We start from the raw sequence: 14693 nt of genomic DNA, 5'->3' as shown, positions 1-14693 counted from the left end.
CCATTTTTTTTTTAATGATTCATATTTGAATGAATAAAATCATCATTTGATTGGTTACTTTTCTCCTCATCATTCATCATCATTTTAACCTATAAAAATTGTTTTCAATCATTGTTCTGTAAAAGAATAAATAGGTTTACGTTTCTTCTAAATGGATTGATATGGTTAGTACCATTAACAAACAAAATCCGTGGGTGAAAACAATGAACAAAATTTATTATGACACATTTCTAATCGGACTTTCTTCCGGGTTTTTCGTCAACGAAGAAAACACGGGAGGTGCCCTGTCTATGACGTCACAAAGCCATTGTGTCCCCTACACTTCATCCAATCGGCAACCACGTATAATGTCACATGATTTCTATAAGCTTGATAACCAGAGAGAGATCAAAGGCAGAGAAACACGGAATTTTATAGACGATACGTCTTGGAATATATCTATTTTTTAATATTTCTTGGTAAGTTAAATACTTATAAATGATTTTACGAATACAAGAATATTTATTCTTTATGTAGTATCATTTTCAGGGTTTTCTGTTGAGCATGAAGGTGATTTCTAAAAGGAAATGTTTGTGTTGTTTATCTCTACTTTCTGGAATGGTCCAAACAAACACGTCAACATCACAGTGGAGATGACGATACCTAACGACAAAACAGTCTCTTGTTTTTAGAAACACAACAATTATACACACTTTGTAAGATGTTTAATGTATTCTGTCAATAACTTTATTACTTGTTTTCGTGTTAAAGCCATAATTTATAACTTACCACCACTTACTAGTAAACTGTGTTTATTTGATCTAAAGTGATGGAATACTCTAGGCCTTTAGGCTAGGCCTAAACAATTACAACCTTACGTGGCCTGGCTACCCTCACATTCATACCACACCAGTCATTCATTGGTTGAAATTGATTGGCAATCACACAACCGATTGATGGCGTTCAGTTTTGCTGGGTCATTGTTCTGCAGTGTATTGCCAATTCTTACTTTTCTTTTTATTAATTAATTAACATATTGTGTTTATAATTTTTTACATTTTTACACAAACTTGAGTTTGTGTGTTATTTATAAATTTAAGATATTAAAATCAATCCAATTAACCTAGACCCTCTAGATAGGGTACTATTAGTAACACTAACAGTCATAAGTAGCCTATAATAGTATATGGCAGGTTTTAAATTTTGGGGGATGGTTTTGATTGTATGATGGCAACAGCAAGATTGGTCTATTGGATTTATTTTCCTCCAATAAAGGTTCCAAAGGTACATGATGTTACTCTCTGGTATGGTAGGTTTCAGAATGTAAATGTTAGATAAACAACATACAGTACTGTACATATCTTGCCACCAGACTACAGACAATGGGGATAATGTATCGGATGTTAAACCAACCCGGTATAAGCCCATAGACCCCCCCCCCCCCCCCAAAAAAAAAAAAACCCTGTGTAAAACTCCTGGTTACGTGCTTGATGGACTATGGATTCTTCCATAATTTAACTTTATAAAACGAGTAGAGTGTGAAAACCGCAATGTTATTTAACAGAGTATTATGGTCTGACTAACAAATTGGATAGAATAAATGTAAGCAGCTTTGCATTAACATACTGGACAGTAGTGTGTCCTTGTTGACCAGACACAGATTGAGAAAAATTCACCCATCCATATCAAGCAAACAAAGTAATGATGTTTGTCTGATACTACTGGACCATTGGTTCTTTGTTTTTTCCTGATTTTAGCCAGAACAAGGGACATCCTGGATAATAAAAAGTATTGTTTCTGCAGATCACTTTAATTTGCCCTTGAACAATTTGAATAATAATGTATTTTTAAATGAGTAAAACCACTTAACCACTACCAGCATTTAAACTGTAACAGTCTATCCCATTTAATAAGAAAAGATCAATGTATGTACTGTACTGCAATCTTGGTTTATACAATTTTTAATTAGTTAAAAACATTGACTATACAAATGCCTACAAAAATATAACATGGAGTACTGTACAGTATGCCAGTACCACACAGTAATTAAGGGACCAGCAGAAAAATTTGGTACCTGTAACTGTACAATGGTATAACATTAGAAAATTCCAACCTCTCTAAAAATTGTGACATGTAGGTACTGTGACACAGCAAGCCATTGATGACACAAAATCTGTTTTAACCCCACAATTGGAATTTTTAAATTAACCTTCAGTACTACTACTGTACCTTAGTTTCTCCTTTACAATTCTCAAACTTAGTATACTATACTGCTTGCTATACAAATTACAATTATTATTTTTTTTTTTTTTTGTTGAATAATCCTACAGTACAATTGTTGTCTTTGTTCTATTTAAACTAACAGTACTGTATAGTAAACAGGAACCAACCAGCAGTACAGTACCATCATGCCTTTGTTCTATTGTTTAAATCGAATTTTGCTCTCTAATACTGTACAGTAACTATAACCACTTTTGGAGGAAATGTATTTTGATTAAAAAAATAAATAGATATTTAACTGTACAGTAGGTGGCTAACTCTCAACTACTGAGTGTTACCTTCCAAGCAACAGTTGTAATTTTTAATTTTAAACAAATTAAGATTAAACAAATTTACTGTACAGTGAAGTCCGAACTTTCTTTCAGTAAAATAATTGTCAATGATTATTATACTAGGTGCAGCAACCAGGACTAATGATGGATAGCGGTAATGGAAGTAAAGAAATGAGTCCGTCTAATTTATGTCGGAATGGCTGCGGTTTCTATGGTAATGCTGCATCAGAAGGAATGTGTTCAAAATGCTTCAAAGATCACCTGAGGAAAAAACAAAATTCTCCAGTACAAACATTACATGGTAAGATTAGGAAGAGGCTTTTGATTTGAAATTGAGAGTGCTTTAAACAAATATGGTATTTAAGGGTTTTCATGTCACACACTGTGTTTGTTTTTGGTGAAAAAAAACATGTGTTCGATAGATACTGTACAAACAACAAAATCATTCTGATGGAACCCCTGTTTTGTTTTTTATTTCATACGCAATTACACAGGATGGATAAACTATTTAATAATTTAACATCCTTTTTAAAAACTAATACTCATTTGAGGCTTAGGGATTGGAGTTTGGCAATATGTCAGGATTGAACCCCGGACCTTGGGATCGGAAGGCAAGCACATTAACCACCAAGCTACAGTACAGCTCCACTACTATGATTAATACATTGTAACACTGTTGTTAGTGTTAATACATTGAATTACTGTATGTACTGTACAGTAAGTCATCAGTAATCAAAATTAAAAATACTGTACATGATCACTCGTCAAATCTCATTTGTACTGTACTATGTGTGTACAGTATGGCGACTGGACTGCTATACTCTCATACAGTACTAATGTTTGATACACTACACTATGTCACAATACAGTAATAATGTAATAAGTAACTATTAATAATTAGTCTATTTCGTGCCTAGCTTACCTGGATAAACCGACAATAGCCCTTTCTCCTCGAAGAGCGAGATATACCTCGAAAAGTAGAAATTTTCATTGAACACCCCTCTCCACAAGTGGTATAGTCCATGAACTATGTCCTCAGCTATAGCTATACAGCAAAAAACAGCAACGCCCCTCAACAAAATAACATTGAAAATCCTGGATGCGATAACTAATTTTAATTTCCCCAAATTTGTTTACCACTTTCCAGTGTAAAGTTTTTAATTTCTGTTGAATCCATTTTGGTTTAATTTATTGATTTACGAAGGTGTATATTATATATAAAAATGTACTGGAGTTGAGTAATGGAGAAACATCTTTCTTCCTAATAAAAATACATAATTTTCAATTCTAGTTCTCATTATGCATGCTTGTTTTCTAGGGCAGCAGTCAGCAGCAGTCATGTCATGAAACAGCTGGGTAATAACAATCCATCTGCCTCAGCATAACATAACTAGGCCTGATAGTAATAATATTCCATACTTCTTTTTTGTTGATGCTTTCATTGATTGAGTTTTGTGGGCTCTAATAACATTTCAATTAGATTCTTAATGATTTCTAGCTGGTGGCGTCGTCATCTACTGTACAGTACAGTGTACTTTTACAGTATACTCTACTGTACAATATAGCCAAAACAGTGAAAAGCTTTTCAATATTACAGTCAATTATTATGTTATTGTTTTAGTCATCTTTTATTTTGAATATATTAAAGGTAGTTGGTACCATATTAATGTATAATTTCTGTGTTATATCCTGGTTTACGTTGTTGTTTATACTATACTTGACCTGTTTTGATTTCAGAAAATGTAAATTTCTCTGTTATTAGTATTATTTTACAGTCATACCATTGTTGACCGAGGCATACTGTACTGTACACTGCGAACAACATAGTTCAAACGGTCAAACCATTTTTTGTTTGAACAGTAACTGTGATCAGTTGTTACTATATCAAGCAACTGTGATCAGTTGTTACTATATCAAGCTTCAACACCCAATTGATTGATTGTTTTTAATCAGTTACAGGATATCTTAGTTTAGCTACAGTTTAATAATAATCATTGTCAATATTTAAAATATTAATTATTAAATGAAAATTTAATAATCAGATATTCTGGCAGTATAAAAAGTCCTGTGCTACAGTTTAATGATAGTGTATAGAGTTACAGTACTTAAACTGATATTAAATACTTTACTATAAGAGTTCTTAGAATTCTTCTTAGAATTTGATTTGTCATTCTCCCTTGTGAGTGAATATTTAGTCTTGTTTACACTCAGTACTGTATTATGATGAGTGGATATTTTTAAATTCAGTAGACACTCACTCAATGTGGACAAGGTCATTGTCTAGTTGATATTTTACTCATTGTTCAAGGTCAAAGAGGTATTTGAACTTTTGTTCCTAAAAAAAAATACTGGTTTGAAATGGTGTACAGGAATCAATGATTGTATTAATAAGCATATTCATCTAAACAGTTCTTTATAATGTCGAATTATTAAAAAAAATTATTTAATTAATTTCTATTCAATTTTTACATGTTCTTTAATTATGTTATGTTGAGTCAACCGCCCAATAATATTAGCTTTTGAATAAATGCCAACAACCTTGTCCATAATAAGCTATTTATAGGTTATTTAGTACAGTATTTGATACTTTTTCAAGGCTACAACATTTAAAAATTAACTAGTATTACAAGCCCAAAGAAATCAAAACAACATAATTATAATATTTATAAAAAACACAAACAACAACAATATTAAATCCATTCTATAACTTAAAAAGAAATGGGTAACCTAATAAAAGTGTTAGTATCCTTTGTCAACATTATTCAACTTCTGTACAGGAAACAATTAATTTGAAGAACAATTAACCACAAAGTATTGTTATTATCTGATACAAAAAGATTACAAATTTACAACATTGTAATAAACAAAAGAAAAAGAACAATGAAAACATCATCTTTGTTATATAAATAAAAACAGGTATTGAACATATGTGGCCCAGTGTGTTGGATTACTGATTGCGAGTTCGAATCCAACTCTCGCCGCATCGCTTGTATCCTTACACTAGGCAAGATACTTTACTTACAGTACGTTTGCCTCTCTCTACCCAGGTGTATAAAATGGGTACATGGTTAGATAAAGACACAACTGTGCGCTGATTACTAGGCATTATGGGAGTATGTTTCCATATGTGTTTGATAAAAAAAAAATGGCCGGGGTAATAATGTGAACCGCCTAGAAGCATTGTTCGAATCCAACTCTCGCCGCATCGCTTGTATCCTTACACTAGGCAAGATACTTTACTTACAGTACGTTTGCCTCTCTCTACCCAGGTGTATAAAATGGGTACATGGTTAGATAAAGACACAACTGTGCGCTGATTACTAGGCATTATGGGAGTATGTTTCCATATGTGTTTGATAAAAAACAAGGCCAACAGCCATTAAGTCGCGTGCTATGCATATTGATACCGGACCGACAGACAGACCGACCGACATAGTGAACTATAGAGTCGCGTCCACGCGACTAAAAAATGGCCGGGGTAATAATGTGAACCGCCTAGAAGCATTGTACAATAAGCACTATAAGAACGAATATTATTATATTATAAGAAAGTTAATGTACAGTGAATACTTACTGCATTCCCACGCAAACATCGCAAAATGATTTCTGTCTTAACACCTGCATGCTAATTGCTATGTTATAATTTAGCATTATATAATATATTGTATTTTTTGTGTGCTTTTCAGCTGTTGCATCTAGCAATACAAGTCCAGCCAATAATATGACAGTATCTCACACCCTTAGTAATGCAGTGTCTGCCTCAATGTCAATTTGCTCATCAATTTCAAGAGACAGCAACAAAAAATCTGAACGTCAAGAAGAGACAAAATTAGAAGAAACCGCATGTTCCAATGTAAGCACAGATACCGTAGATTCAGCCATGCCTTGTGCTGAAGAGGAATCACCCGACGGTAAAAAGAAATCAAAGAAAAATAGATGTAATACATGCCGAAAGAAAGTTGGACTTACAGGTGAGGAAGATTGTAACAATAAAAGTATCTGTTTCATGAAAAGCATACAGTAACATTGTACAAAATTAAATTGCTCATTTCGTGTTTGAAATTAAAAACTTGAGAATAGAGTCGTACTCTCTGAAAATTGAATACATTTTGATTGTCCGAATATAGCTCAATATTCCCAATTCCTTTTCTACAATTTAAAATGCCTTCTTAAGAATCAGAAATTTTGAAGGAATACAGTGTCAAATTTGAGGAAAATTATTGAATTTTAAAAAATGTAAATTTTGGCCATTTTTCGAAAAAAAATTCTGTGGTCCCCCGCAGTGAAATTTTTTTTAAATGGCCAAATTTCGACCCTGTTAAGTGTTATATTTTTACATTACTAGTTACTATGGCTCTATAAGATGATGTTAACACAATATATGTGCATAAATGGCAATATTATAGCATAATTATTTATACAGAGCTTTTCCCAGAGACCAGTGCTGTACAAAAAAATAAATCATATTATATATGCAATAATTTACATTTAGTCAAAATATTTTACAAATGATATAATGCTACTAATAATAGGTGGATTATCACTATCAAACAGCCACAACTTTGCCTCCAGATGTTGGAAATTTAGTTCACAAAAGCTTCTGTAGCTTGATAAATTGTGTGGTAATTATAGTCTTTTATTTTTAAAAGTTATTAATTTTTTTTTTCTCTTCACAGGTTTTCAATGTCGATGCGGCGGTCTTTATTGTAGTATACATCGGTACTCGGATAAACACGAGTGTTCATTTGATTACAGAATGCTCGGACAAGAAGAAATTAGGAAAAATAACCCAGTCATAGTTGGTGAGAAGATTCAGAAGCTGTAATAGAAAACTTTATGGGATGGACTAGACTTTACGCGTGTGTTTTTGTTTTTCTTTAGCCGTACACATGGATTAAATAGTGATACATTTTATAGGCTGTATAATTGCCGTTTCCATTTCCTTGCAGTATCTGCGCCTCATTAATGTAAAGATGAGTAAATCATGGCAACAATATACGTCATTCATGTGATTTTCATTGAACTTCTGTTGCTTTATCACAAATGACATACGCATTATTTTGATTAACACTAGCCTACTACACATGGAATAAATCAGCATCATAGTTATATAGTATACTGTACTGATAACTTTTCAAACAAAATTATGTACATGATTGCCTCCCTACATAATATACTACACTATCATAACATTTATTTAAATCTACACTTTACTACTTTATTTGGAAAATAGTAAGGCCATTTGACACTTGTAACCAGTGGCAACAAACAAGAATCGATACTTGTTTCAAATGCTAGCTACCTTGCTTCAATGATTTCAACCATTCTGATAGACTCATTGATATTCTCTATGAATAACGTAATTGGCTGGAGTGTTACCTTCAATCTCACTGCACTACTATAGAATATATTTGTTGCAAACATTCTGAAATATACGGTACACTTTGTGGAAATCTATAAGAGAAATGAGTCATATGCCACACCTTCTCATTTTATTGTCGCTCCATTGGCATGCCGTAGTAAAATGAAATTACTATCAGAATATATTTACACTACAGGGAAAATTTGTCTACCATTTTGACTGTAGTACAGCACATCTAGATATTTTCACTGCAAATCTTGTAAAATAGTACATCTCGTGCATGTTTTAATTTCATATGAAAATATTGCGTGAGTTTTCTATTGCGAATTCTATATATAAGTTGGCATCACGATCACTCTCCATTGCTGCTATAGTATATCTTGGAATCTCTGATGATTTCTGAGGAAACCAATGAAATTATCAGTAGTATGAGTTGATTCCGTCATATGGATTAAGTTGCAATTTCAGGCTATTATGCGATTTCCTTCAAACTACACCTAGAATCAACATCCCTTCAACGCTCATTATGCATTCTAAGTGTTACTCACCACAGCATTTGATCATCCAAGCTGTAACATAACGTTCACTAAATTCCAAAGGAATTTTAGACCTGTATTGAAGGAAAGTAATTATCATCAATTTTGTGATATTAAGAAAATGAAACTTCATTTTTCAGCAATAAGGAAGTTATTTGAAAGGTATCAATTTAGAGTGAGCATGCCTGGTTCATTATGGGTTTTAAAAAAAATACATTCAAAGCACATTATATAGTACATTTCACTACTTTTCTTATAGGTGATATATTAAATGCAGGACTAATGTCCTCCTATATTATCCAGATCCAATTGGTCCAATGTTTTGTATTTTTGTGATCATATAGTACTGGTTGACTTCATCCAGAATTTGTCCACTAATCATAATATTACAAATTATTAAGAAAACACTGCTTCAAAAAGTCAGTGCAAAGTATTTTTGGGTCTGGTAATTAGTTGGTAAATTCTGCTACTTTTCAAGTTAAGTGCATGGCTATTGAATGCCCCTGCCCCCTCACAATTTATATAACAGTATCAGTAAGTTGGAAATTAATTTGGTCTTTGCATTATATAACCAGATAATTGTGTATTTCAAATATCTGGTTAGAAATCATAGTCAATAGTTGGTGCTTTTTAAAGTTATGGAGTTATTTGATTGCAGCATTCAAACATTCATGCAAAATTACTAAAATAATGATGTTATTGTGATAACAATTACCAGTAGTTGCATCTGAAGAAAGATGATTTGCCTAACTCTGATATGAATTGAACTGTATTGTCAAATGAGTTTTCGGTTCAATTCATGTTAGAGTTGGCCAAATATATTGCTATATTTTAACATTATTTCTTGGTGACTTGTAAATGTGAAAGCAGATGTATGGCAGCTTTTAACCCACACCTTCCTAATTCAATTTTGTAATGAAACATTAAAAATGTAAAATAAAAACCAATATGGCATAATATCATAAACAAATTTCATGATAAGGTTGAGATTATTATAGGCATTTAATTTCATTTCCACTTGTGGATAATATACAGTTTACCCGTAATCTCATTTTAATATGACATAACAATGTATCCATATGTTTGCATGTGTGTCAGAATTCACTATTTTATTCAAATAATTAGTGTTTTTTTTTCTATAATTTCAGATAAACCTTCATTTGCGAATTGTTAATGTTTGTAATACTGTAATTTATCTGGCAGTGACATGGTCTAAACTAACTGCCATTCATGTAATTGTTTAATGTCACCTGGTGTTTCATGATCTTATCAGTTGATACTGACATCATTATTTGATCAATGTTGTTATCTATTTGTAATTAGGCTCATGATTTCATTATTGTAGTCAATGATATAATCTGCCAATAAGCCTTATAAAGGTTGTTTACAAAAAAAATAATTAATTATAATTTTTTACAAATAATTTAATACAGTAAACCAAAAGTTTTGGCTGTGCTGCTGTGTCACCAGATTTTTTGTTTAAACCATCGACATTTAATTTGTAAAGAATATTTATGCATAAGCAGTTTTATTCAATTTTTGATAAAATATAAAATGCATGCTGTTGCTTAATCAATTCAGTTAGCTCATGCATTTAGGGTTGCTGTTCAGAGTTCATTCATACATCATTTGTGTAGGCTAGAGGTTTGATATACGATTTCTAATGTGTACGTTTCTCTAATGAACATTGCATTTTAAGCTTGATTCACTTGTCTGATTCTGTTTGAGCAGTTAGCTCGATAATACATCATTGATCTAAGCCATTTTCATACAGCATTTTAGCTGTGAAATTTAATATGTTTGGCTGTATTTGTAAAGTGAATTATACAGTAGGTAAATTTAAAATGGCACACTTATTTGCAAATTATCGTTGCCATGTATCCTGCAGTGAATGTGCCGAAAACGACGTAGGTGCAACTCAAGTGAGTTGACCAATCACAACCAACAGTTCGAATGATCCATTGGTCATTGTTGGTCAAATTACTCTCAGTGCACTTACGACCTTGCGTTGCATCCAAGTTGGAACCAAACCTTAAGCTCTGTCTACACTATGAAACTAGTTTGACAAAAAATGTGTGATGTGCCCAAATATGGCAGTGATATGACATCATCGTGGTTATATAGGGACATATCATATTTTTTATTTCACATATTGTAGTGTAGACAGAACTTAAAAATTAAGTTAAATTATGTTTTCCACTAATGTTATAGAAATTGTGATCCTTTTTCACTGCTAAAATGTGTCATGTATAATGGCTTTTATCTTGTTTAAAGTTCATTCATGTTGACTAACATTTATTTAATGCAATTCTATTTACCCTTGCTGGTTTATTTGTGTATGGATATTGAAAACAAAAACTTATTGAGAGTGTGTTTGAAACGGGTTGGATATGTTTAAAAGGGTAGGGTAGGAAAGTTTAAGATTTTATACCGCGCATATTGAGTAATACTGTACCTTCTTATATTATAGTCGTTCTAGACACAACTAGTTTGTGTGTCCTAAATATTTATTGTTATATTTGAAAATCATGAAGTAGAAATGTATAATCGTAGAATTAAGTTTTATGTCCTCAAATGTTGTTAACCAGAAGCGTATTATTGTTTTGTCTTTTTAAAATTACTTTATGTAGGATGGTGAATAACTGATTTTGCTTCTTTTTTTATGTTTTGACTATGTGGTTTGATTTTCCCTTATATATCTTTATTGCATATTTACTAGAATCAATAAGAATCATTTTGAGTTTATAATTTCAAATAAAATAAATATTGCTGGAAATATTCCTATTCTAGAAATTATTTTTAAAGTATACAGTATATTTATGGTTTATGTACCATCTCAAATATTTCAAAATAACAATTAAAATTTAATTTTTTGTATTATTATATATCTCTAATGTTTCAAAATAACAAGTAAAAATTGAATATTGTTTTTGTATTGTTATTATAATATCTGCACGCATGTTGTTAACTCTTAAAGGATAATATTAGACCAGCTTAAACCAGTCTGGTCTGTGTATGCTTTTTCCTAGTATCAATTATCAGCATCATTTGTTAACCTCTACATAGACATACAATGAACTGATTACATTACTAGATATAAAACTCAAGAGCATTCTGCTAGGCAGAATTCTAAGATTAATGAATACATTATTAAGATTATCTGTTTTATTGTACAAGAACGGATATTGTTATCATCTAACTATGAAAAATAAGCTTAGTAGACTTCCTAGCGTTTATTCTGCATTTGGTTATATTCTTTAAAAAGCCTGTATTTCATTGTACCATACTGAAATTGAAATTTGTTTCATTATTGGTATATTATGGCTTTTGTTTGTTTCTCAGGATAATTTACAATAGGCTCATGCTTAGTCATTGAGTATGTTGTAGGTCATAGGTCATCAAGTACTCTTTGGAAAACTATGGAATGTGGCTACCTCAACGTCTCCCCCATATTCACTGTATCTATATTACAGTTGTATACATTCTGAAACACAATACAGTTCTCAACACTAACAAATTGATTGTAAATGCACATTCGCTGAATATAGGATTTTTGTGTCGACATGCAAAAGTTGGAAATCATTTTCTTCTTTTACCAGATTAATAACTACAATTTGTGAATTTTAAATGTATTGTTATTTGATTCTTCTTAATTTAGTAATAATAATAATAATTTAGGTTTTAAACCATTTAAAATATTTATTTTTCTTTTGAAGATTAAATTGGGAGTGCATTATTTAAATGGGGTTTATTAATATGTACCCAATGACCTAGTTTAGTAAACCCATGATAATTACAGGACATATCGGTCACGCTTGACTACCTACCATTGATACATACATTATGTGTAAGATATACAGTATACAAACATATAATTAATTTTCAATTCTATAGTAAAGCTGGTCTAAAGTAGTATATAATTAATCTGTTTGTTGTGTAGTGTATAGCCATCGTCGACAACTGACATAGCTAAAATTCTAATTAATTTTAAGCAACAAAAATTTAAAAACATATTATAATTGATCAAATATTAAATGCAATTTTTAAGAAAAAAAAAACGCCTTTTTGTTTTATTGTAAGCTTTAGGTTATTTTAGAGATAGATTTTGACCACCCAGTAATTCAAAACTTGAGGTGATATGTATTTAATATGGGTAGTGTAAAAAGATTATAATTACAGTACAATAAATATTCTTCTATTGATGATGATACTAATGGGACTAACATAAACCATCATATTTCATTGTAAATGTTGTGTTATGTATTTGTTTTAAATCTTCTACGGCATTACATTGGTTTCACTTCCAAGAAATGAACATTGCAATTGGCTTGGTTAAAACCAGCATCTGAATACATTTTTATAGCACTTATATGTTTGGTATAAAGCCTATATGCCTACCACTAATGTGGCATTAGCATTGCTACAAGTAAACTCTAAAGAGACCCAAGACCTAGTCAATCATGAGGTTTTATTTTTCTGTTAGATACTACAGGGTGTACGAATAGAGGGAAAAACACCACTACCCTTTGCAACACATTTCTGTAAATCCATATTTTAATATATGTTAGTAATTAAAATATTAAATACATTTTATTAATCTCATTTCAATGTAAACATTACATAAAACTTCAATATCCTATTTTATTTAATTTCACAATTACATCTTTCTAAACCTCAGTTTTTTTTGTATTTAGTATATAATACACACATTTTATATACACTGGGGAAATTATTGTGTATATGTATGTATAATATGTTAGTGTATAATTGTAATGTATAATTAAAACAAAAAATTGCAAAAAAAAGTGAAATGTCAGCACCGAAAACATAGATAATACTTATTTTGTAATTAAAACCATTCTATTTTTATCCTTAATTATTAATAATCTCCCTTTTTCTTATGACACCATGTCCTATAGGGTTATTATATTTTATCTATTGATATTACATCATGTTTTTGTTTCTAAGAACCATTTTGTTAGATTTATGTTGAGAGTGAAAGGTTGTGTATGATGATGGTGTGTGTACATTAGAATAATATGATTACAAATTTGGGGGATTTTATGCGATGATAGGTAGCCTGTGATAAAGGGCAAAGTGTCTCGCTCGCTGTATTGAGATCTACATAAATTATATAATAAATTTCTCAACATTATTTGTGTTTTCTTTTCATTCATTTTGTGTTATTTCCTTTACTTGAAAAGCTAAAAATGCTGATGTTGCTATAGAGGCAGTGGTTACTAAGTTTACTACAGTGTAATACAACAGCCAGATGGAATATGTTAAGCTCTGTCTACACTATCAAACTTTATGTGACAAAAACATTTTTTGTCGAACTAGTTAGATAGTGTAGACAGTGCTTTAGTTTAATCAATGCAAAAGATTTATTAATGTTAGTGAAGTGGCATCCATTGACAACGAACTATTGGTAAAAATGTGAACCATATTTTATACCCCTTACTAATTAAACATGTGCTGTGACCGTATGAATTTTCGGAGAGTCCATCTATAGGAACATTTTATTTTGCCAATCACACCCGGCACAGTTTTATTCCCCGGGAAATTCTCGCCTCATTTACCACCCCCAGTAGTGTATATGGGGCCGGGGATGTGCACGTCAACTGTGTCCCCTCCTCCTGCAGGGACTGGTGATGATAGGAAAGACGCGGAATTGGTGTTTTGAATTCCATTGGTCAGTAGTTCACTTTATCTGTCACGTGACAAAATGACAGATACTTTTAGAGTAATTATTATTACGCTTGCGTATACGCGTTACAATACGTCATCGTTTCAGAAAACTAATCGTAAAATATTACAAATTCCTTAACATAACATTCCCTACGTCACATGTAAAAAAGGTTAAATTGACGGTTCACACAGTTTATTTTAATGCGATTTGTGTATCTATCCCTCTGTAGGCCTAGTGTAGAATAAATACATTTTTAATGTGTATCTGTTATTGTTTGCCAATCGATTTAATAATTTAGGCCTAATAATTTGCGTATCTTCTGTCGTACGTGCACGCCTACAGCTCAGAGGAAAGAACTTAATATTAACGCCTATCGTGTTGCTGCTCTCCGTCATATCATGGAGAAATAAGTTAGTTATTTCTCCATGGTCATATAGACATTCATACGATATCCCAATCGAGCTAATTAATACTACGCAAAAATGACGACGTAGCAAGGGGTTCGTTGACAATGAATATTCTCAGAATATTATATTGATACATCTGTGTATATTTTAAACATTGACGTGACGATG

At 31.6% G+C, this 14693-nt stretch overlaps 1 protein-coding gene across 2 annotated transcripts; it reads left to right on the top strand.

The window, feature by feature from the left end:
- Positions 1-327: 327 nt before the first annotated feature.
- LOC144839572 (AN1-type zinc finger protein 6-like) lies at positions 328-13584 on the top strand. Of its 2 annotated transcripts, none has more exons than XM_078695001.1 (4): positions 328-458; positions 2655-2832; positions 6218-6502; positions 7208-13584. In XM_078695001.1, exons 2-4 carry the CDS (start codon positions 2673-2675, stop codon positions 7354-7356), a joined length of 594 nt encoding a protein of 197 aa, XP_078551127.1. In that variant the 5' UTR covers positions 328-458; positions 2655-2672; the 3' UTR covers positions 7357-13584. The 2 variants fall into 2 exon arrangements, with proteins under 2 accessions (XP_078551127.1, XP_078551135.1); XM_078695009.1 differs by lacking the exon at positions 328-458 and adding an exon at positions 537-691 and having other exon boundaries at positions 2652-2832.
- The last annotated feature ends 1109 nt before the right edge of the window (positions 13585-14693 follow it).

Source organism: Antedon bifida, chromosome 1, assembly GCF_963402885.1.
Source record: "Antedon bifida chromosome 1, ecAntBifi1.1, whole genome shotgun sequence".
Classification (NCBI taxonomy): Eukaryota; Metazoa; Echinodermata; class Crinoidea; order Comatulida; family Antedonidae; genus Antedon; species Antedon bifida.
This window is presented reverse-complemented; position numbering and strand designations above follow the sequence as displayed.

Excerpts from the sequence above, each read along its gene's own strand:
- LOC144839572 (XM_078695001.1), top strand. The coding sequence starts at position 2,673 with ATGATGGATAGCGGTAATGGAAGTAAAGAAATGAGTCCGTCTAATTTA. Across the intron at positions 2,833-6,217 it reads TCCAGTACAAACATTACATG|CTGTTGCATCTAGCAATACA; the intron begins GTAAGATTAGGA and ends TGTGCTTTTCAG. Across the intron at positions 6,503-7,207 it reads AAAGAAAGTTGGACTTACAG|GTTTTCAATGTCGATGCGGC; the intron begins GTGAGGAAGATT and ends TTCTCTTCACAG.